General features: G+C 43.2%; 1 protein-coding gene across 4 annotated transcripts in view; it reads right to left on the reverse strand.

Moving 5' to 3' along the window:
• Nucleotides 1-25550, reverse strand: part of PARN (poly(A)-specific ribonuclease) — a 148472-nt gene that overhangs the window by 38005 nt on the left and 84917 nt on the right. For all 4 annotated transcript variants that reach the window (XM_010982874.3, XM_064478467.1, XM_010982873.3 and 1 more), the window contains one exon: nucleotides 1235-1424. In XM_010982874.3, coding sequence (XP_010981176.1) covers nucleotides 1235-1424 — 190 coding nt within the window. The remainder of the gene's footprint in view (nucleotides 1-1234; nucleotides 1425-25550) is intronic.

Raw genomic sequence — 25550 nt, forward strand, 5'->3', positions numbered from 1 at the left:
AACAACCCAAATGTCTACCAACAGGAGAACAGGTCAATGTTGTATATCCATACAATGAAATACTACTGAACATTAAAAATAAATGAACTCCTGATATGCACACATCAAGGATGAATTCCAAAAACATGTTAAGTGAAAGAACCCAAACACAATACCGTATGATTCTTTTTAAAATAAATTCCAAGAGTAATCAAAATTAATCCATAGTGACAGAAATTTGAAATAGTTGCTTAGCCCAGGGGAGGCTTGGAGTTACCTGAAAAGGAGGCCCAAGGAAATTTTGAGATGGGAGATAGAAATGTTCCGTATCTTGCTTTGAGTGGTGGTTACATAGGTACATATAACTGTTAAAACTCTTTGAACTAAACATTTTAGATCTATACATTTTATTGTATGGTAATTATAACTCAACTTGAAAAATCTCTAAAAACCATTTAAAAAGTAAGGAGGGCAATCCAAAATATCAACAGTGATTGCTTCTGGGTAGTGGGATTATGGCTAATTTTTCTTTCTTTCTTTTTTTTTTAACGGAGGGGGGGAGGTAATTAAGTTTGTTTGTTTGCTCATTTTTAATGGAGGTATTGGGGATTGAACCCAGGACCTCATGCATGCTAACTAAGCACACACTCTACCACTGAGCTATACCCTCCTGCCAATTCTTTCTTCTGTTAATTCACACTTTTCTAATATTTATAATTTTCTAGAATGAACTCCCCCTCCCCCCATTTTCTATACCTATGTTTTATAATTTCACAAAGATTCTAAAACTTCACCAGTTATTATCTTTGGAAAGTACGATTGTAGATTAGTAAAGGAAGAATGTGTCAAGTTCTCTTTCTCCAGCAAGGCATGTGGTTCGGTGTCGACATGGGACCTGAAAGAGGTTCCAGAAGCTCAGCCAGAAGCAACATGGCAGCTTGAGAAAAGAAGGAATCAGACAGAAGAGCTCATCCTGGCTCTCTCACTGAATGGTGGGCAAGTCCTGGAGCCTCTGTTTCCTCACCCCTAAAACGGGAATAAGACGTTTCCCCAGTCTGCCCCACCGGGGTTTTGAGAGTGGTAACTGAAATGGCTGTGGTCTGTACAGCACAGAAGGAATTAAGGTAGCAGTAACTTCTGATATTAAGTGAAAAGTTAGAACAAAGTCTTTCTCACAAGTCAGATTTATTACTTAGAATCCCATCAGGAGCAACAAGAAGAATGCCCTTTCAAATCAACAGGCAGGAGCTCTTACCTGCTGGCATAGTAATAGTGATTCTGCGGAGTGTAGGAGACGCACTGCGTGTTCAGCCGCTTTCTTTCAACCTCCTTCCAACCATCTTCTGTCCACTTTCTCTTGATCTGCTTCTCCTCGTGTTTTTTCCCCACATAGTCAGCATAGGTCTGGATCCGATAGCTTTCTGCATATTTGCTGGTGTTGACAGCTACGAGGAAAAGAAAAAATCCTTACCAAAGAGTCTGGCCTCACCCCAGAGATGTCACTTGCAAAAAGGAGCCCTGGGTTCAGGTCTGAGCTCCGAGCCCAGCTCTGCCATTTAGAAGCCAGGTGGCCTTGGGAACATCCCATGGACTCTCCAAGTCTGAGTTTTCTCATCCAGAGAAAAGAGTGTCTCTGTTCCCCAATCTCCTTTACAGTGTGAAAGTGTTCTGTAAACTACAGAGAACTAGAATGATTTAAGTAAAACGTTAATTTGCCACATATTTGCAGGTAACATTATGCTTGAAAATTACTCATTTTCAGAGTAAGAAAATGAAAAACCCAAACCGTTAAGGGAAAACTATAAAGCCTCACCCATTTTGTTAACAATAAAGATGACAATAAAAGCAACACTGACAGCAGTGCTGTGACTGTGTCAAATACTGAAGGTCTCCTGGATGTCTGTGCCCAGCGTTTTGCATACACGATGTCTAAGCTTCACAGCGCATTTGCAAAGGAGGAATGGTCTTCACTGCTCAGGAGAAAGCAGGGGCACAGAGGTCGGGGGACTGCCACAGGCCACAGCGGGGCCAGGGGCAGTGCTGGGAGGCAAAACCAGGCTGCTTCGACCCTAAGGCCAGGGCCTTTCCTGCTGTTCTGCACTTCCCTTTAGACTCTGCAGATTCAAGATATTCCCACAATACTTGAGACAGGCCTCTTCTTCTGCTCACAAAGATTGCGAATTCTCTGAAATGTGCCTCTGGCAGGAGTACTAGAAAGCTGGAGCTTGTTCTGTCTTTGGTGTTAATGCTTGAGTATGGCCCAGTCAGTTCTGCTGCCTCTTCCTCGGAGTCTGGGGGATGGAATGTGCGGGAAGTGTCAGGGTGAGGCCCCATGGAAACCTGCTGGCGGACAGGCACTCAGTTGCTGGTTCCGGCTCCTGCAGTTTGAAGCACATACTCCCCAGGCCCACTGCCACTGCCAGCAGTTATCAGCTACACTAGCAGCGAGACAGTAAGGGCCGGGTCGTGCTGGTGGGGGTGGCTGGGAGCAGACGTGGTACCCGGGCATGCGGCAAAAGCACCATGACGTCTGAGATAGAGTCTATATCCCACTCCCAGCAAAGTTCTCGGTACGGAGCAGTTCTCAGTAAATATTAAGTGAGTGAGTGCAAGGCAGAACGCGGCAAGTGGTGATGAGCACATCAGAACCAGACAGGGACGCCAGCACATCCGGACCTTACATCACAGGGCAAGACAACTGTCTGGGAGGCAGACACTCCCCACATATCCGACACGTGACACTTTAGTCTTCACTCTTAAGTGGACCAGATTTGCCTAAAGCTTCTCAATACAGTAACAGTTTATAGACTGTCATGCCCTAAATGTTTAGCCACCTAAAGAGCAAAGCAAAAGAGAACAACAATAGATAGAAAAACAAGAAGAAAAAAAAATCTTATTTAAAAAAATTTTTTTACTAAGAGGTCTGCTGTACTCTTCAAATATTCACTCTAGAGTGAAAGAGGAAAAATAAAGAAAAGGAAAAGAAAACACTCTAAGGGTATTAAAGAACTTCCACGTTATCTCAGAGTAGAGTGAGTTCCTGAAATGTGAGCTCCAAACAGCATGTTCTGACTCACTCACAAGGAGATAAACAAGAGCATTCAGTTCTGGAGATACTCATTGACCAAAGTCACTCATATCAGAGAACCAAAGAAACAGGAGCTTCTCTTGAAAAACCTTTTTCCTCCCGAGAGTTACTTTTCTTGCTTTCAATGGGCTACACTTCTAACTTTCTTGGCACACTTATCTAACCACCCAGTAATCTGTACATCCACCAGACATCATCCATCCATGCTTCCACCCAGCGATCGCTCACTGGGTGTCTGTCCCAGGGACGATGCTAGATAGCTGGTGAAACAAGACACAACTTCCACCCTCAAGCTCACACTGTCACAGGCAAGCTTTATGCAGTTTCCTATAAGCCTGAGACTACCTAGTAAAACAGGTTCATTTATCAATGTGATATATAATGAGAACCCACAGATTCTACATGGTTGTTCTGTCCTGAGCATCGCTTGGATTTTCCTCTTTTAAGTTTCATTCCTTATTCAGGCAGGTTTACTTGGAAGCGTGCCTCAAAGGGATGACATCTGCAATGACGCCTCTCTCGAGTTTAATTTGGACTAACAAGTAAAAGAGTAGGCTTGAGTCAACATTCCCTGTGAAAGCAAAGGTGGAAATAGGGTCACAAAGGAGCCAAGATGATCTATTTAACAGCATCTGATTGTTTCCAATAATTCAGCTCTTGGCCCTGTGGACACATGTTACGAACAACTCCCTAACCACAGTGGGGAATTTATCTGAGCACATTTGGAATTAGGATCACTTAAAAGGGGACACAAACAACAATCCACTTTTCACTGCTGGCCTTCACATGGCAGCAATTTACCAGCATTCCTTCAAGTCCCAGCAGCTTTGCAGCTCTCAGCCTTTAATCTAGAAGCCAAGCTCTGGCTCAAAGCCACCCCTCTAATGGATGAATCAGCAAAATGAATTGGCTGTCAGCTGTGTCCTCCAGTGATTCCAGCTCGCCTGTCAGAAGCAGCGTGTAGCAGGCGGCTTGGTAACACTAACCTTTTCCAAATTTGTCAGGGAAATGATTCAAGGCCGTCTTTCGGTCATGCCACTTTGTTAGAGCCACTGGGAAACCAAAGACGGTGAGGGCCCTCCCTGGTTCCTTGTAGGTGAGTGAGAGCACTTCCTCTCCATAGTCTCACCCACCCACAGTTTCACTGTGCTAGGTCTGCTGTCTCTTGACACTCTGCACACGTTACAGCATTTAATCCTCACAACCGCCCCCCAAGGAAGGGATGTTCTAACCATCACAGAGAGAGAGAGAGTCTGAGCATCAAGGAAGCCAAGCAGCCTGTTTAGGGTCCTGTAGGGTAAGCAACAAAGCTGGTTTGGAACCAAGACATGATTTTTTAAAGAATGTAACACTGTCACATGTCTGACATATATTTGTGTGTATTTATGTGTCTATTTAGAGTGACAATTATCATAAAAAATGCTTCCCCTACTAGGAGTTTTAAAGAATTACTTAAAATGTTTAGATTTTTTTTTTTAATTTAGAACTTTCCATTATTGTCAAGCAAAAATCTTTCCAACTAAGTTGAAAGATATGCCATTATGTTCACGGACAAGAAGACTTAATAGAAGCTGTAGATTCCTTCCTAAGTTGATCCATACATTTAATGCAGTTCCAGATTTAAAAACTCTGTTTTAACAGAACATTGAAAAAATTTAAAATGAGATTTAAAAAAAAACTCAACAGAACACAGAGCAGCGGCAGTCAGGGATTGGGGGAGGACGTCAATCACAAAGAGAACTGTCTTGTATCTTGATTATGGTGGTGGTTACACGATGGTGTGCATTTGTTAAAACACGGAACTGTACAATAGAAGATAATTTCACTGTATGTAAATTACACCTCGATTATTCTGTGGAATCTGAAAGGTTGATTCCAAATTTTAAATGGGCCCTGATAGCCCAAACATTTAAGGGGCAGCTTGCCCTACCAGCTCCAAAAGCTTACCATAGACCTGTAGTACTTAAGCCAGAGCAGTAATGGTGCAGAGACAGAGTGACCAATGATACAGAAGAGCCTAGGAACAGACTTTAGCATCTGTGAAACTTTGATTTTGGACAGAGACAGCATGACAGACAGTGTGGAAAAGGAAAAGTTGGAAAAATTGTTTATCCATAGGAAAAAAATAAGCTGGATTCTTACTCACACCAGGCGGAAAAATCAACTCCAGATGGATGAAGCACTTAAATGTCAAAAGCAAACTTTGAAAACTTGAAAAGAAAATAGAAGTGAATATCTTTCTGAGCTGGAAGTAGGAAAGAATTTATGAAGATACAAAAAAATGTTAAGCACACAAAAAAAGATCAGTAAGTTTGGCTACATTAATATGAAAACTTTTGTCCATCAGACGACACTTTGCAGAGAGTGAAGACAATCTGTGAACTGGAAGAAGATATTTGTAACACAAGCAATTGATGGAAGATTAGCAGCAGAATACATAAAAATGCCTACAAATCAGTAAGGGAACACCCAACAGAAAAATGGGCAAAAGACACGAACAGCATGCTGAGTCGTTTCACAGAAAGGGGAGCATACAATGCCAATAATTATATAAAGAGTTGTTCAACCTCAGGCAAAGGCAAATTATGAGCACATTAAGGTATCATTTCGTGGGTTTGTAGAGGGAAAAGGAGAAGGAGGGGGAGGGGAAAGATAGGGGGAAGTTGTAGGGGTGGTGGAGAGAGGGAGAGGGAGATGCAGAGGGAGCCAAAAAAGCAAGAAAATAATCAGTATAACTTTCAGGAGTGGCAGCTTGGTGGGGAATAGGAAGATGGGGTGGGGAGGAAGCACAGGGAGATGTAACTTATTAACACTTCAGTTCTCTGGTTGAGTGGGGGTTTCACAGAAGTTTATTACCTCTTAAGCAAACAGACTGTTTGGGTTTTCTGTTGTTTGCCCTGTGCAAGTCCTAAGGGCCATTTCCAAGACTAAGTGAGAAGTTCTCTGTAAGATAAGGTAGGAGTCACTCCATTTTCAATGTCTTTGGTGATAAGAAGGTATCCCCAAATGGTCCGTGTGCTGTAAACAAGCACTGCTGCTGAAACGCCAGCCTTCTCCAGCCTTCTTCGGGAAGCCGAGGACGTCTGTGCCGCCTGGTTATCGCGGCTGCCGAAACCACTTTATTGCGGCAACTGCTGGTGGGGGTGGGGTGGGGTGGGGGGAGCATTAGGAGACTTCAGGAGCAGTTACGAGCCATTAGTCCTGCATTTTTTGCAGCGGTTATCCTCAACCGACATCACGTCTCAGTTTCTAAGGGAATTACCTGTGTGCTTATCAGCCCGATGCTTACAAGAAAGAGAAGTATTTATTGGCTACTTACTCCGCCAGGTACGGAAAATCCTGTAAGGATTATCCTGACTTTTAGATAAGGACACTGAAGCTCAGAAGAAGTGACTACTTCAAGGTCCCAAGGGTTACAAGTGTTGGGATCCAAACCAAAGCTACATTCTTTTCATGACACCAAGTGCACTGGAAGGGTCCCAGGCCACGTCATGCAGAGTGAACACAGGCAAATACCTCAGTCTGCAAGAGACTCGGGAGTCTGTCCATCTCTTCACACAACAGTTTTGTGTAAAGGGCGGAAGGAATCTCTCCAGGGTAACGTGGTATGTTAGCCCACCACCAGGAGGGCGTGCGCTGAGAGTGGCCTCTGCCAGCTGTGCAGACCCAAACCCTACACCCAAACCATCAACGCGGTGCCCACTTCTGACATCCCCCCACAGCCGCCAGCCCGGGGCCCTGCTCCTCTGTGCTCTCTTTCTGGGTGCACCACAAGCTGCTTTGTGTTTACTTGTTTATTTAAACATGAACATAGTGGATTCAGAAGTTTTCTCATATTCCATATAATTTGACCAAGTCTGGGTTTGCAACAGCATGACCATTTCTGTACTTTTACCAGATAGAGAATGGAGGGTTTTACCTTGGATTCTGTGGGACAGCCAACTTTACAAAAACATTCAACTCTAAGGGTCACTATGAACATATTCCAGCATTCAAAAAAATGATCTCGGAGATACTTCCCCTCAACTCATCCAAGGAGCCAGGCAGATACTAAGGTACATGCAGGAACTGGTGGTCTGTCAGAACCGTGCGCAGCACAGCTATTTCCAGGGGGCCTAACAGGTGAAAGCGGGCAGGCCAGCCCAGCTGACAGCCCGGTTTTACCCTGGCCCTTACAGCCTTCCCTACTGACATGATCTGTCCTCTTCTGTAACGCCAAGATCAAGTGCAAACCTGCTAGCGTACCGGCGGGGCCTCTGGCTCGGTCCAACCCTCTCACCTCAACTCTGGCTCTTTCCTCACATTTATACCATGGGCCCAGATGTTCTTCGATGGAAAGGACCACACTCTATTTGCCTTCATAGCACCTGGGTTCTACCATGGTACTTTTGCAGGAATTTAAAATGATGGAAGGAAAGGGGGGAAGAAACACAGCTTCTGAATCATTTGGCATTCGTGGAGGACGAGCACTGGACTAGGAACAAGAGGAGTGGCACTGGCCCTGACTCTAAAGGGCAGGTTCCCCGGGGGCAGTGACGGCCTGTGCACATCGCCACACCTGAGCGTCACAGCAACGGGGAAAGAAATGGTAACAGCCCTTGGCAGCAGAGACCAACTGACCTGGCTCAGGCACACGGTCAGGACCCAGGGCTTGGGGTTCCTCGTCCCCTGTTCTTCCCCATACAGTGCAGTCTTCTCCAACAAAGGGTAAATTTTTTTTTTAAGTACTAAAGCTGAAAGAGTGAAAAACTAAGGCTCATGAAAGAGATTCAAGGCCTGTAAAAAAGACAGTGTTAATAATGGAATAAGAGGCAGAGGAGGACTTGGGTCGCTCACCTCTGCCTCCATCACAGGGCCTGATGCAGAGGAGACATTCAGGAAAGCACATGCACTAAGGAGAAGGAAGCAGAGGAAGCAGGTTCAGGCTGCCATGGTTAAAAAGACATGCAGGCAGAGAGTGACAGCAAGAAGAGCTTGCCCGTGTACCCTTGCTGGGTCATCAGAACCGAGAGAGCAGTTGTTGGGAGCCCTGTGACTTCTCAGGCAGGCGGCCAGAGGGGACGTGGGTCCCATCCAGGTTCTGCCACCTACAAGCCACACCTCTACCTTCATCTCCCTCCACGTCAGCCCCTCAGTCTGCTCCTGGTTCCCACATTGTATCTTACCTCAGTCTCTAATTAAGGCCAAGGAAATGATGAAGAAAACACTCTTTACAAACTGGACAAAGGCTGTGGATATGGTGACATTTACTTACAATGTATATAAAGGGAGGCAATGAAGTCAAGTGGGAAAGTCATGGGTTCTGGGGCTACAGGGAGCTGGGTTCAAATCCTGCCAAAATCTGAACTTGTCTGAAGAAAGCCACCTGACTCCCTGGGCTCCCGTTTCTTTATCCCTAAAATGGGTGTAACTACCTACCTTAGAAAGCTATTTGGAGAGCAGAATGTCTATATGCGAAGCTGTTAGCACAGAGCCTGGCATACAGCAGGTGCCTAATTAATGAGGCGACTGCTGTTAAATCAAAAGACATATAGCTCACCTCCAGGCTGGGAACATTCAGCCAGGAACAGAGCCCACCTCCCACCTGCCACCCACCACTAGGCTCTCCTCACAGGCAGGGAGGGAGGTAGGGCCCCGGGCACCCACTTAGGGCCTGACTCAATACTGCAGTGTGCACTGGACTCCCCATGCCCCTCACTGGTCCCAAAGTTCCCATCCCCTGGAGGGCAGGTAGTGGTGGTAGGGGAGAAATGTGGCCCCCAGGGGCTAATAAAGCCATTTGACTTGGAGGAAAAAAATACATATATAGCTCATACTGAAAGAACTATGTCTAAGACACATAAGACATTCTACAGTGATACAGAGTCAGCGAGCTGTAACTTATCACACGTTGGAATGCTTGAAGTGAGGGTGGCCTCACACACCTGAGTCTGCAACAGCTCACAGGATACTGTGATCACTGAGAACTGGGATACAATCTAACAAAATCTTTCTCATTCAAAAATGTGGAAAGAAAATGGAAAATATAGGAACTGATGTATCAGCCATACTGGACAAGTATAAAATCAAAAAGTCTGAACTATAATTTTTAAAAACTGAACTGAGACCAAAATTAGTCAATTGATTTTCACTAACTCTCCTGGCAACACCACAGTCTGCCTTTTTTTTTTTTTTTGAGGGGGGAGGAAGATGGGATTTTAAATTTATTTTTAGTTTATGGAGGCATTGGAGATAGAACCCAGAACCTCATGCAGGCCAGGCACGTGCTCTACCACTGAGCTATACCCTCGCCCCCACAACACCACAATCTGCTTTTGAAACACGCATTTCGTTCATTCACTCAACAAACACTGGCCCCAGGTACCATGCTGGGCACTGGGGGGTGACGGGAGGGAAGCTCACAACCTAGAGGAGGAGGAGAGGAACATATTGATAGGGAGCACCAAGGAGGCGAGAATCTAGGTGAGAAATGATGATTTTAACATGAGGAGAAACAGGAGGGAGAAAGAGACAAGAAATATAAGATATTAAAAGGCTGACTGTGAGAAAGAGGCTGCTGTTTAAGCTCTGATTTCCCAGGGCCTATGCCAACGGCCGCAGCGTTTCATGAATGACGTCATTAAGGGGCACTGCTTCCATTAACCAGCTTGGGGGATGTTTTTTCCCCCTTTTCATGGTTCCTAGCTGAAAAGTCAATTAAAAATAAAGCTACCATTTATTGAGTACTTATTATACACAAGAACTCTGCTGCCTGCTTTGCAAACGAATGTATTTAGTTCTCACTTGCTCATTTATTCACCCATCTACCTGTTTATGAATACAGACAGTAACATATGAAACTCTCACTTGTTCATTTATTCATCCAACCATAAACAAACACACCATCTTCCATGCTTCCACTCTGGGGGTGAATCAGAGACCCGGTCCCTTATTTGCCGGAGGAAAGGACAGGACACAGAGCCCCACACGTGTGCTGAGGGTTAGATAACTGGAGTTTCCAGTGGAGAGGTGGTCAGGCCTGGGACACAGGGACCATTTCCCTAAGGAAAAGACATTCAGTCTGTTCTGAGACTTGAAGGTTGGGAGAGTAGACAGTGTCAAAAACTCGGAGTGGGGAACTGCGTTCCAGGCAGAAGGAACACGGAGTGACCAATATGAGAGATGAAACACAGTCTTGACCGAGGAACTGAAACTCGACCTGAACCGTGGAGACCAATGAGGGAGGCGAGAGGAGCCCACAGTGAAGCTGGCCTGATGGACACGCCACCAAGGGCTCCAGCCGTGCCAAGTGCAGCAGGAGCCACCACAGGGCTTCAGTCACGAGGAGAGCATGATCTCATGTGTTTCTACAAGATCACTGTGGTTGAAGGGGAAAACAGGAAGAGGGCTGGAGAAGGCACAGAGTAAGAGAAGTCTTAGTGGAACTCTGAGGAACACCAACATTCAACCACCACACAGACGGGAGAAGAAGGCACGGGAGCCGGGGAGGCTGCAGGCAGAAAAGGAGGAGGGCGAATCTGGGAAGTCCGGGGCTGAGGAACCCAGGAAGGAAGAAAGGGTCAATGGGCTGAGCGACCAGAAAGAGGAAGAGGAAAGAGCCCATGGCCTTTATGGCACAGAGGTCACCAGGGACCTCAGCTGAAAGGGTGAGAGGGCACGAGGGTGAGGGCGACTAACGCAGAGCCCTGAAATTCCTAACAGGAAAGAAATAATCAGAAGCAAAGGGACCTGGGGTCCCGGAGGGCTCTTCTGAAGAGACAGGAGGGATTCAGCTGGTTTTCGCGCCACTGGAAAGAAGTCAGCGGGTGGGCGTGGGGAAAAGGGTCTGCGCAGGGCCGGGAGAGGCGACGGGCCCAGAGCACGCATGCGTGGGGGCCCCACTTCCGAGGGGCGGAGCTTTCTGAATGGGGCTGGGAGCCCGCTCTTTCCTGGGCAGAGGGGGTGGGTCTCCTGAGAGCACCAGGGCTGGGGGCCGGGAGGACAGCAAGGGCGGCAAAGGCCGTGGAGCTCTGAGTGATGGGGACCCAGCCAGAGACAGCGGCCTTCTCTGCAGAGTTACCAATCCGTCCCAGCTCTTTTCCTTCTGAAAACAACCCCACCATACGGTGGGGCAGTAACTCTGCTTTTACAGACGCGAAAACAGAGGCTGAGAGAGGTTGAGTAACCTGCAGAGGGCTGAAATAACGACCTGGCAGAGCTGAGTTTGACTTCCGACCTCCCTGATTCTGATGCCATGCTTCCGACGATGATTTTAACCTCCCCTCAAAGCTGTCAACACAGCAGCTGCTCTCAACCCAAGCCAGACCAAAAAAAAAAAAGTTTACACAACACACAAGTGCTGATATAGCTCCTTAAAAGATGAGGTAGTGATGTGCAGGAAGTAAGAACGATTTTATGGTGGAGTCAAACAGGAGCAGATGCAGTTCCATAAAAGTTGAGAATTGAGAGCCACTTAAAAAAAAAAGATACAGAATACCCCTCCCCCCTTTTTAAAGACAAAACACATAACTTGAAATAGGGAGTTGGGAAGCAATTCCATACTTAACAGTCTTGACAAACTTGACAGACAGCTGAAAGGCCTAAGGCAATTTACAACATTCTTCACACTTCATGGGAGAAAATTAAGATTGATGTCTCAACTACACAGGGATAATTTAAAGTAAAATCAAAGATCTCCTCCTAGAATGTGGGAAATGGCAGATCCTAAATGTCAGGAACACTGAATAAATTCTACTCTAGGGAAGACTAAATAGTATGTTTCAGTTATACTATTTTATAACAGTATCTTTAAGGACTGCTTACATATATATCACAAAGGAGTGCAAATAAATTATAATCATGGTTTATAGAGAGGTTACCATGTACCAGATGACCCATTAGCTATAATCCTAGTATATTACCCTATATTCCATAATATCCTAATATATTAATCTTAACATACACCCTTTCATCTCTAATCTTATCTCTACAAAACCAGCCTTATTTTGAATATGACAAAACAGAGACATTTGCCTGGCATCACAGTGCTGGACAGCGGCAAACGGCCAGATTTAACCCATCACTGACACAACCTCCCCTGACCCGGGAGCCTTTCAGCCTCTAAAGGCAGTATACAGTCTGTGGTAGGTTTTAAATTACAACAGTATCACCAAACAAGACCTACCTTTCCTACGCAACCCACTCTGATGTTTTCTATTCTGCTTCTTTCTCCCTTGTTTTTTATACTGGTGTCAACTAACATTGATTTCCTGACCTACTGATGGGCCCAGGCCTGAAGTTTGAAACAAGCCACAGCTCACTGACACCCACCATTCAAAGTGGCATTTCTGTGCGACAATGCACTTTGTGTTCTAAAAGGTTAATCAACAAAAAAACTTTCAGGACACAACCTATTCACCCATCAGAGCCTGTGTGTAACTAAACTGCTGGCTGGAGGGAGTGGCTGGGTCTGCCGTCAGTTAAGTAGGGTTCTTCATAATCCAGACTAATTCTCATTAAAGATGTTTCGGATGCCAGATACAAATAGGTATCAAATATAAATGTCCACCACAAACACCAAGACAATACTTTTGGACTGTTAACCCTGGCAGTTTGAAGCATGAAATCTGACACAATATTACCCCTATTGTGATTAACACGTAAGTGTACCATCTTTTCTTCACCTCCAATGACCGTGTTTACAAAAAGCCTGACAGAGCAGCACATTTTCAGATTTAAAGGTTTCAGTAGTTGAAAAGCTTAAAGTCCGTCTGTTTATAAGCCAACCAGATATGGGGGATGCTGTGCTGCAATATTTATACTTTCATTTAATGTCTCTCTGTGGATGTTTTGATGCAGCTCTCACTTGATAAAAGAATTTACTTACACCTCATGACTCAGCTTACTCATTAACTGAATGAAACCCAGGAGGGAAGGAGGGGACCTGGGGAGAGAATGTGAATGACAGGCCCTTATCAGACAGGCAGGGCTGAGCTGTCTCACCTGCTGGGTGAGTCATTACCTCGGGGAGGGAGGGCAGCAGTCACCAAATGCAGAGGGGTCTCTCCCAACCAAGTCAGATGGAGTCACAGAAATTCTCTAGAAACTGTAAATGAGACAACTCCGTCTATGGTTCCCATCAACCATCCCTTGCCACGCTCCCTGTCCCTGGTCTTGCCTCGTTCGCTTCCCCACTCCCCACCCCTGTGGTCCATCTAGAGATGCGGAACCTTCTGAAATGTATGCCGAATACTGACTCGCCACTTTAGTGTCTTCAGGACATCAACCCACGTACGATCTGTCACCACCAAAAAGGTTAGAGAGAAATGCCAACAGAACCTCCTTTAACACTTAGGCCAGCCGCCTCGCCTTGGTGCTCTCTCGGAGCCCTCACTGGCACTGTGACTACCCTCTGTGGAGAGGAAGTCGGTTGATAACAAAAGGAATGGTTGCCTTGGGATGATGAAATGTATTTGTTATAATGGGCAACGTTTGACTTCAGAAAAGTATACAGAAAGAATCACGCACTTCTCTAATGGGGAAATGAAGAATGAGGAAGTCAGTTTTATTTTCCACATTAATTTTACTCTTTGCCTTTGCTGAGACTATGCCCGACAACTCATTTATTTCATTGGTGAGTTCTGTCTGTAGACTACACACTAAAACCCTACGGATTACCAAACAGCTCAAAAGGGCAGCATGCAACTTAGTAAGAATTAGTTTGGTTTTAAAGTCCCATCCCATCTTGGCATTTCATACATTCATTCTACTATTATCTTTCTCCTTTAAAATCACCAAATCATTTGCCTACAGACTTCAGGATTGTAGGGAAAGTATCCCATCTCCTTATTTCCCCCGTCCTTAACTCTGCCCCCCAGTAATGGGAGGACACCGCTGCCAAAATCAGCGGTCAGACCTACGGGCAGCACACAGGTCTGACATGAGCACGTTAAGCTGCCAAAAGCAGCTGAAGCAAACTTAGGAACGTTTCTCTTGGGTCAAACACATATATACATAGGAGAGCCGAGGAAGGAAAGGAGAGAGAGGAAGTGGGGGACTGGGAGAGGGAGGAGAGAAAGGGGGTGGGGAGAGCCTGAGAGTCAGCCAGAGTGAGATGCTTTCATTCGGTGAGTAAATGCTTTTAGGTCTAAGGTGGCAATTCCCCCAGAACTCCCCAAATTCAGAGAAGTAACAAGTTCCTCACCACTCCCACAGTTAAAGGACCTGCGAAATTCTTTACCAGTAGGAGAATAAGGGAGTTTTTTCTTTTAAAAAGTGATACTGGCATTGTTCAACTTTCCTGTCTCAAGCTACTAAGACCTCAACATTGTTCTGTGCATTCGTTTTGTTTTCTATGTCCTAAGAAGATATAAACATAGATCTTTTTCAGTATTTGGATGTCCAATGCAAACTCAGCTGGTTAGGCAAAAGAGTCAAGTGTTAAATCTAAAAACACTAACTTAAAAAAAATTAATACAGTGACAAGTGTTGTGATACTGCTACACTTTAAAATATTTTATAACATTACATCTTAAAATTCCCAGCGACTGAAAGGTTTCCTACAAGGTCAAAATACTTAACACAAATTAGGAAATTGAAAAATGCTTTGAAAATCATATATCTGTACAGCAGAACACAGAATGCTTCCTGGTTGATAATGGAGCATTCAGGGATTTAAAAGTATTTTCTACATTGATTTTTCCCTAGAAAAATATTACCACCCTTCAGATTTTAACTCTGCAGTTCCACATCCAATGTTCCTAACATAAGTAAAGTCTCGTTTTAAAGCATGTAAACTCAGGTATGTTTGTTTAATGAATTTACTTATCCTGCCTTTGCATAGCATTATGCTATGATTTTTAATGAAGAAAAATATGAGTATCTGATAGCAACTTGCATGGGACGCAGCTGCAAAGCACCACCAGCCAGGCTCCCACAGTGCAGTCACAGACAGCACCGTTCCCGTGACAGGTGAGGGCAGCAGTCAGGAGTCTCTAACAGAAGCACAAGCCAGGCTTGCTTCTAAGGCTACAACTGGATCCTTCGGTCAAAACCAAATCAGCAGCAAGGAGGTACACGGCTACAGACTGCTGCTACACAACACACTTGGTGAAACAGTACACAGGTCTGACTCACAAGTGAAATAATTTTGATTAATAGAAAAGAGAACGTGTTTTCAGTGACGAATTCTCCTCAGGACTTAATCTGGGAGTCAGACTGTCCAGCTTCTACCTTAAAGTGATGTACACATGAGAACGGGGGAGATAGCGAATGTTCAGATGCAGGAAGAGGCATGAAAAATAAAGGAGTTAGCTTCCAGAGCCAAGTTTATCTCCTACTCCACCCTGAGCGGTCAGCCAAGAGCTGATAGAGGGCTTTTTGGTAAAGGAGGTAGAAAAGAATCCCACCACCTCTCGGGTTGCCAGGCAACCTGCCACATTTTATTAAAGCAGGAGCGGTGAGAATCCTCAGAGGGTCGGCTGGAGCGCTGCCTCACGTGTTCCCCCAGCTCACAGGCACATGCTCTCCCCACAAACACGCCCGGGGAGACAAATGCATCAGTGCATCAAGAAGCAGCTACCTGAGTGCAGCCTGAAAGTCACGGACAGGGAGCAGAACTCGGGCCAATCCAGGGCGTTCTTTCTCCAGCTCGGCCAGACTGCACCCGGAATTCACTGCTGGTGCCAAAGAGAGCACAGGCAGACCCTGTGCTTGATTCTCTAGAAGCCTTGACTAAATGCTGTTGGGATTATTTAGATTAAAAAGAAATGGTTTTTTTGTGTGGGTGTGCTTCATGATTTAAAAGATTGTAATAGCACCGTAGGAGCAGAAAAGCATAGGGCTGAGGGATGTGTGTGCTCTGAGGGTGGACAGTCCTGCCACTCAACCGACTCCCACTTCACCTCTCAGAGCAACTGGTGCCTTATCTTTGAGCTGATCCACAGTTGATTTCCGGGAAAGCACCCAGCATCGTGAAGCTGCAACAGTGTGTACGTGTGGAGGAGGGGGCAGGGAGACTGAAGGTGAAAACTGCCTTGAGTCAAATAATTAGCCTGGAAAATTCCCTTTGGAGGTGTCACGCCAGCAGCCAACGTGGGTGTTTCTCCCGCCAGTGTCAGAGCACACTGCTGTCTCTTCTCTTGCACGCCAGCTTGCACGTGAGGAGCAGGGTACTGAACACACAAGTGTGAGAGCACGCTTCACTTCTAACCGGCAGGAGTCAGCCTACAGGTGGAACTGATACTCACGTGGGAAAAGCACACTCCTATCTCCCGCTTCATCTCTGACTCGCTCACTTTCACCAAGGGGAATGACAAGCAAAACCAGTCTTACCACCGAAAAAATAATTCCCCAAATGAGTAAATTTGAATTCATAAAAGTTGAAAAATTGTAAGATGCTACTTCAGTCAGAACCGAGTGAACACACAATCCAGGCCTTTGTGCCTGTCCTCTGAGTGCACAGAACCAGGATAGCTCTGGTGAGACAAGACTGTGCCAGTCGTTTCACATCACCAGTGACACTTCTCCAGGAGAGCGTATCTAACACAGCTATTTCGCTCTGCTTCCCAACAGCCCGGTGCTCGCAATTACTACGAGCCAGTGAATAACCACGGCTTGATTTCCCAGAGCATGGTTTCTACTGGAGATCAGAGATGAAAAGTTAAATAATTAATCTCGTAATGTAAAACATTTTAATATTAAAATGAAGTGGATGTATTATAGAGTGGAATTTTTTTAATTTGCGGGAATGATTTGAATAAAACAGGAGAAATTTCAACACATACCCCCTCCTCTCTCTCCCCACCGCACCCACCTCCCCACAGGCTCCTGAGCATCCCCATCCATTCTCCTTTGCTGTTAGGGGTACTTTGTGGAAGTTTAAGAATAGCCTCTTCCCACAGGGGCCCTCTGTAATAAATGTTAACTGAATGAATGACCAGTTCTTTCGGGTGGAGTACGAGCATCAAAAGGGAAAAGCTGACAATGATTGGAAAGGCCATCATTTTAACTAAATTATCACACAAAACATGAGGAATCATGGAACAAACTGACAGCGTGTGCCCCTCAGTGTGCTGTGCTGAGAAGACATCACCTGAGTAGCACTCCTGTCAAACACATGTCACCCAAACCGGAGGAGACAGACAAACCCAAACCGAAGGACACTGCCAAACAACAACTGGCCTGAACCCTTAAAGAGCGTCAGTGTTATGAGACGCAAAAACAGGCTGGGGAACCGTTCTAAATTAGAGGAGACTGAGGAGCATGATGGCTAAATGCGGTGCATGATTTTGACTTGATCTTGGATCAAAAAATAAAACAAAAAACTGTAAGAGACAGTGTGGGGACATTTGGGGAAATTCGATTACAGTCTATTAGGTCATATCAGTATCATAAATTTCCTTCAATAAGAAGAATACATACGTACACACTCATATATGTGTATGTGACGGATGTATGTGTGTGTATACGTGCGGAGTGAGGGAGAGACAAAGCAAATGTGACAAACATTACCATTTTATCTCTAGGTTTGAAATTTTTCCAAATAAAAAGTTAGAGAAAATAGCAAAAATAAAATACATAAAGTCCAATTGCAGGAAAAAAAAGAAAAGAAAGAAAATACATTCTTTCTCAGTAATCAAAGAACTGCTGATAAAAACAGTTTTAAAAAGGTAAATACTTAACACTCGAATTATAAACTGATATAATCTTTATACAGGGCAATCTGACGATATATGAGAAATTCTGATTTTTAAACTTTTTTTTTTAAAATAAGTTCTCTGACTCTATCATGTTATAGTCAGAGGCCAAATGAAATTCCAGAGAATCTGGCCTGGACTGGTCCAGGAAGAGCACTATCGCCAGAGATATCTGCGAAAATACATAGTTTTGTATTTGGAGTTCCTCCTTTCACACAAAATTCTCAAGCCCAAAGAAATTTGACAGTGTTGTTTATAGCATTAAAAATGAAAAATCGCCTAAAAATTCTATACATAGACTTGATTGTTTATTTACTAATGCAATCAGTTGAGGTTTTTTTTCATGGAGTTTGTAGGGGAGCAAAATTTGCCATCCCAAAATGTGTCTCAGAGCATGAAGATTATTTTAGGCTGATTATTCTTAAGAAACAGAAGACTCAGGAAGTCTTTCTTTTTAACTCCCTTCCCTCTTTAACTGCCTAAAAGAACTGAGGTAAAGGGCCTGGTCCAGAAAGAGCACGACCGCCAGAAATGTCTGTGAAGAATATGGGCAGGTGAGGTGGGGGACCTCCTCAGGACCTGGAGGCCAAAATCCTGCCTGTGTCTCATGTGTCTGCCTGGTGCAGCAAACATTTGTTTACCAAACGTTTTTCCAGCTCCATGTGAATTACTTCTTCCCTCTTTGAAGTTCCAAGCCTGAAACCTCTCTCCTCTCAGAAGGCACATAAGCCTCAACTGCCTAACTTTATCCTTGGGTCTCTTATTTCTGGTGGCGCCTCCAGTACGTAGGTAAACTTGTTCTTCTCCTGATAATCTGTCTCATGTCAATCTAACTCTTAGACCAGCCAGAAGAACTTAGAAAGGGTAGAGGGCAACTTTCTACTTCCCCAGCAAGTTCAAATAACTTGAGAAAATTTCTCAGAACTATTGATGAAATCAGCAAAAACTAAAGTTCCATCTGTAGCATGCATGATTATAACCACATAAAATAAACAGGCAAAATACTGAAAGAAAATGCACCACAATGTTACTATGATTATTTCTAGGTGATTTTCTTTATTCCATTTTGTGTATATGTTTATCCTCAATTTCCTGTAATGAGCATGTATTCATCTTATTTTTTTAAATAGTTTTTAAAAATAAAAGACAAAAAAATTTGGCATTCTCACATTTGGAACACAGTGAAATTTTTTTCTTTATTACCCGATTAGATGATCTGAAAGCTGAGAGCAGGGAACACAGGCTCACCGTCCCACAGTGCTGTGTCCTCTGCAATAACTAAGAGAGAGCCCTATTTAAAAAGAAAACTTCTTAACTGACCGTGGTATAGCAAAGTTTTTGATAATTATAGAGGAAGGTTATGAGTTATGAATAAGTTTACACATATTATTATTAATATGCTGAAATGTTATACTCAAAAGGACTGATTTGATGCCAGCAAAGACCAAATAAATTTTCTTTGAGACAGAGTAGTCTCAACATTTTATGTAATTAATTTGGTGTTTGGCTATGGCTCAGCCTCAAAAATCCTAGTCTAGGCTGAAACAAAATTCCACAATTCATTTCATTTTTAACTACAGGCTTAAGAGAACAGAGTTATCACAAACTGAATGGAAATCTCTGTATCGTTTCTTTCTTTCTTTCTTTCTTTTTAATTTAAGTATAGTTGATTTACAAAATTGTGTTAGTTCTGGGTGTTTAACACAGTGATTCAGTTATACATATATATTCTTTTTTAGATTCTTTTCCATTATAGGTTATGACAAGATGTTGACTATAGTTCCCTGTGCTATACAGTAGGTCCTTGTTACTAATCTATTTTATATGTAGTAGTGTGTATATGTTAATCCTAAACTCCCATTTATCTCTTCCCCAACCCTTTCCCCTTTGGTAACGATAAGTTTGTTTTCTATAACATTTCTGACTATAGGCAAACCAACATCTTAAGCTGACAATGTCCAATGCATGATAGAGTTTAAAAATTATTTTTGAAAGTTAAGTGTTCTGAGAGTAATAAAATTATACTGAGAATCCAGAAGGTAAATTTTTTAAAAGGTGAAATTTCCAAAGAATAAGCTAAATAAAATTATTCTGAAATAATTAAGTAAAATTATTCTGAGAAATAAAATAATCCACTTAGGAGACTTCATCTACTTAGACTAAACTCTCAAAAGAGCCATCTCCATTGAGAAAGGAACCTCTCCTACATGGCTACAAGCCACCAAAGAGAAGATGCAAACAATGTGTCGATCTGTTTGTTTGACCTTACTGATCAGTCCCTGAACTAACCTCATGGATGGGCATTCTGACTACCAGCCTGCACCCCGGGAATATCCATTCAGCTGGGCCTGTTTGCTCACAGAAAGCACAAACCCTGCCCTTGAGAGTTACTGAACTGGGGATGGAGAGGAGGGGAACAAAAGGCTTTTTTTATTCAACAAATGTGACTTCTGAATTATTATTTAGTAGTTTTTCTTTTAGCTATAAGTAAAATATAAGATTACTTTAAAATGTTGTCACAAATGGTAAGGCAGTGTAATTTCCAATCCATTTTCTTGTGAAGAGATATTTGGGGGATGAAAAATTTAAACCCTAAACCCACCTATCACTTACAAGAGATATCAAATGAATAACAAATTATAAAGATAAACTCACATCATCATCTTTATTATTTAAAACCCACAAATATGAAGCTCAAATACTTGGTCAAGTATCACCAATATATAAGAGCATCTGAAAAAGCATTTTTATTTGTAGTATCAATTATAATACAAAAGTGTTAGGGGAAAATGTATTAAAACAAATTACAGAGATTTTTATAGTAGGAGCAACAAAACAAAACAAACAAAAAACAACCTACAGAAGTGACTGTTTCAGGGAGAAACGTGCTTCATGAAATAAGTACATTTGCCAACCCCTGACGTATGGGGGTGGGGGTGTATATATTTTTCTATTCTTGAAGGAATAAACGTTTTGGTATTGATTTTCTTTCATAAAGAAGAAAGAATATGGTTAAATGTCAGTATTAAACCTGGTCCCTAAGAAATGGGATTCACAGTTACCAGAGTTGAGATACACAACTCAACATACTAACCTACTCCTAACAGTTTTCTTTCAGAGGAGAGTTCTAAATCCTCACCCAGAGCCAACAAAGACATCCCAACAAAACAATGACAAAAACAACAATAAAAAAAGTGGAAACATTCCTCTTCATAAAAGATGGCTAGACACCCAAAGATTAAATTTAACCTTCTCGGTGTTGCTATGGGTTTTTCCAGCATCTCTGCAGCCTACAACTCTTCCCACAGGAGAGAACAAACAGCAGAGGGTCAGGGGGAATACGTTCATTGGTGAGAAAAAGGAAAAGGTCAGGGCCATTTCCAAAGTATGGGGTAGTGAGTTTCACCAAATAATTTTCAACAATAGCTGCAGTAAAACAATATATTCTCCTAAAATTACAAAGTGCCATCCAGGGTAGCCCTTTAAATCAACACATACACAGCAGCCAACTTAACTGCTACTGTATCATTCTAACATTTTCACAAATTCTTGAAAAAAATGGAGGCTGGGAAAAATTACCTACTTAGGGATAATTCAGTGCCTGTACAGAACCACAAATTATGTAGGGCTTTATAAAAAGTCACTTTTTTGAAGCCCAAGAAAAATAATTATTCTGTATGATTTGAAGAAGACAAAGAAGATAATCAAGGCCTTAAAGAAAACAATTGCTTAATCTCAATGACAAATGAGGAAACCCAAACCTTGACCTGGACTTAGGTTCTTAATCTGTCACTCCACTTTTCCAAAGACCAAACCAGGTCACTGCATTTTAAGCCTAGGTCTGCGCTGCCAACCACAGAAGCACCCAGCGCAGACCACCTGGCTACCATGAGACCGGGACGCGGTGTTGTGACTCTGCCATGCAGACGATGCTTATCATCTAGCCAAGCCTGCTCTGCTGCTGTGCTAAACCAGGAAGGAGGGAAGACAAGACAAGAGAAGAAGTCTATGCAGACAGCAGGAAGTGTAGAAAAGAACTGGGCCACAGGGAAAAAAAGTCATCGATGTCAAAAGTTCTGAGCACCACCTAACTGTGGAGTTGCTTAATAAAGGTAGTTTCTAGAACATTTCTCCTTATGAGTCCCAAGAATAATACAGAAATAGAACACAAGTCCTTATTCTTCTATTATCTCCAATCTATACAAGCATTTCCTTTAAACTGTACATTAGCTTTCCCTTCATTAAAAAAATTAAACTAAATTTAAAATTCACTGCTAGCTCAAACCCTTAAGTACACAGCTTGCTTATCTCCATGAGCTGACACAGGGTGATAAGTCCAAGGTTCCGTTATCTTTTAAAGGTCAAGGATGAAATAGCTTGGCCTGAGCTAGGGACACAGCCTATACCCTGTACCCTTAACGCCCGGCTCAGAAATGAATGCTGTTGTTCACAAAGGACAGGGAAAGAGAATCCAGACATATTGACACAAACCCACTCCAACTGCTGAGAAAACCCCAAGCCACATCCTATTTGATGGCTCATTAAAAAAAAAAATTACTTGGGAAGTGTTCAAACAGCAGATGAATTCCAACATTAGTCAGAGAGGGTAGCTAATAATACATCACACATAACATAAGTTTGAATCAACATGCTGAAATCATAGCAAAAATATGAAACTGAGATATCTCTGGCTCTCCTCTGCCTCCTGAATTATTAGGCTTAAGAGTCAAGTATATAGACTATGTACCTGGAGGATTAAATGCCTATAAAAAGCAATTCTGAAAAGACTTTAGGATCTAAAAATGAGTGACTTATTTTCTTTCTTTCTTTCTTTCTTTCTTTCTTTCTTTCTTTCTTTCTTTCTTTCTTTCTTTCCTTTCTTTCCTTCCTTCCTTCCTTCCTTCTCTCCTTCCTTCCTTCCTTCCTTCTTTCTTTTTTGGTATATATATATATTTTTACTGAAGTGTAGTCAGTTTACAATGTTGTGTCAATTTATAGCAAAATGCTTCAGTCATACATGAAATGAGTGATTTTCTATTCTCCTTCTGGAAGGTGTAAGTTAAAAAGCCATTAATTGTGTACAAAACCCAGGAAGACAAATAACTTTATCTTCCGGGCTGTAGGGTAGGAGCCGCCTTTTAGTGGAGCGCTTCCTAAGTGCCAGGCCTGGGCCACGTGCAGGACTGGCGAGCATCTCGCTCAACCGCATCCATCCTGGGCGGCCTGCGAACAGGGCCTCTGTGAGGAGGAGGCTTGCCAACTCGCTACAGATGGATGAGCAGAGTACCATTTCAGCTTCGTTTTCTACAGGAAGAAACCGAGGCTCAGAGAACCTGGGATAAGTGACCCACACAGTTAAGGGCTGCAAGAACCAGGCCTTGGAAATGAAAGTGAAGCCTATGGAATGCCAAGCAGGCCCGCTCTTCACCCTCTGCCTTACTGCCTCTCAGACCTCTTTATCCATGCACTTCTACAAAATTTCACCTCTCCAGGCAAAACGAGCAATAAAAGCAGCCATCTTGTTCAATTTTTAAAGGTTTTTTTTTTTCTTCCTTTTTAAAATCTTATCAACTGAAACAAATGCTTCTCTTCCAGGATCACCTAAAATATATTTTCATAACTTCAGTAAATGAAGTAAACAATTAAAAACAAAAATATTATGGTCCTGCACCCATACTAGTAAATAGTACAAATGTGGACTATCTATGGGACACATACTCATTCTATCCGAAGTCTCTCACAGTCGTTCTGAGGGAGCCACTGGTAGGCTGGGACAGGTGGATCCCCTCAGCACCCATTCTAGTTCCATGCTGGACGTCCCCTAAATCCCGACCCTACACACTGTGACGACCACACCATCCGAGTTATGACCCAGCCTACGTGGCTGTGACTGCTACGACTCTGCAGGTCGCTCACAAAGAATAAAGTTAAGTCAGCCTGAAGGCCCTGCCTGACGCGGCCTGCCCAGCTGCCCGGCCGTCCTGTCACCTCTCCCTGACCCCCTCACGCACTGGCCTTCTTTCAACTCGTTCATCGGAAGGGGTCAGTCCAGTTCCCTCTAGCTCCTGACCCTCTGAAAAAAGGAGCTCCACCCTCCCCGGAGGGCTCCCCACCTCCCACTGCCACAGAGCTCGTACTTCCTGCTCTTCTTTCACTTCTTAGCCCAAAACTCCTTCCTCCAAGAAGCCTCCCCTGACTGCCCCAGACTAACTAGCTCAGTTTCCCCTGTTCTCATACAGCACTTTCCGCACTGATTAAACTAATTTCTGTCTCTCCCACTAGAATCCAAACTCCATGGGTGTGGGGCATCTGTTGCTCACCCCTGTATCCTCCATACCCAGCTCAGGGCCCAGCATAGGTGCAGTCATTCAATAAACTGTTGAACACCTAGTGTTTGTCAGGAACCTTTGTAGGCACCAGGGATCTACCATTGACCTTTGATTCTAACAAGGGAAACAGACATGGGGGAGGGATACAGACAATGAAAAATCAAACCACCACAGTGCTTTGGGGGAACAATAAGGCAAGAAGTGAGGGGAGGTGTGGAAAATTTACTTTTAAATGGAGTTATGGCAAGGCAAAGAAGTTCTGAGGACTGATGTGATGGAGGTGAGGTGAGAGTGTGTAAATCGCTAAATATCTGGGGAAAGATCATTCCAAGTGGAGGAAGAAGCACGTGAAAAGGCTGCAGCAGGAGTCTGCCTAGAACGAGCAGGCGTATGGTGGGCACTAGACAACGATGTGCTGTAAGAGTGAGACGATCCAGAAAAGCTACAGAAGATCAAGCTGTTAATCGTCACGGATGCCCAGCTGAAGATAAGTTTTCATCATACAACTTCTCTGTCGGTAACAACACACCATGTGGTCCACAGAAGAAACACCCTGACAGATGCCCTAAATCAACACTTACCTGCTTCTTACTGTCTCCTCAAACCAAAATTGCCTTTGTTACTGTGTTGTCAAATTCTGAAATATACACTTGCTCCAGTCTTTCACTGTTCAGCCATAAGCAATTCATACAGAACTTGAACCTAAGTACTTGGAGATGTTCACTTTCTTTTTAAAACAATGTCCCCAGTATAAACATGAACTGGCTTTAACCCATCTCAGGTAGCAAATTCTAAGGCACATTTCATTGCAGTTAAATCACTAGGACTGACAACTGAACTCAAATACATGCACATGAAAATATTTTACTGCCAACATAATGTTTCTCCAGAGGTTTTAGCAGTTAAAAAAAAAAACAAACAGCCAAAGTCAGTAACAGAAGACTGTATTCAAATCCCATAGGAAGTTATTATAAAAGAAGCAGAAAAATTATCCCTATGGCCAATGAAAGCATGCCAGAAACACATGCCTACAAAAGAGATGAAAATTGTGCCTAATATTTTGAAATGGACTGAAGGAATTTAAGAGAATGATACATGTGAGAACAAAATCAGAACTTGAAATACTCAGAAATGAGGTGACAGTACTCGAGAAAACATCAGAACTCAAAAAAGAATCAGACATAAAAGAAATCATTTTAAAAGTGAAGACAAAATTAGAAAGAATACAAGAATGAATAAATGCAACATGCCTTAGGAGGCAGAGATGATGAAAAGGAGGAAAAATTTTAAACCAAAATGAAATTAAGAGGTAAAAAATGATTAGAAAGAAAATGACATAGAAGGCGAAGAAGATCCAAGCAGATACAATAGTTTTCATAGACAAAAACAAAAGCAATGACTAGAACAATGCTGAAAATTATAATTCAAGACAACTTTGCTCATGTAACCAAAAACAAACAAAAAAACAACTCAACACTG

Source organism: Camelus dromedarius, chromosome 24 (assembly GCF_036321535.1).
Source record: "Camelus dromedarius isolate mCamDro1 chromosome 24, mCamDro1.pat, whole genome shotgun sequence".
Taxonomy (NCBI): domain Eukaryota; kingdom Metazoa; phylum Chordata; class Mammalia; order Artiodactyla; family Camelidae; genus Camelus; species Camelus dromedarius.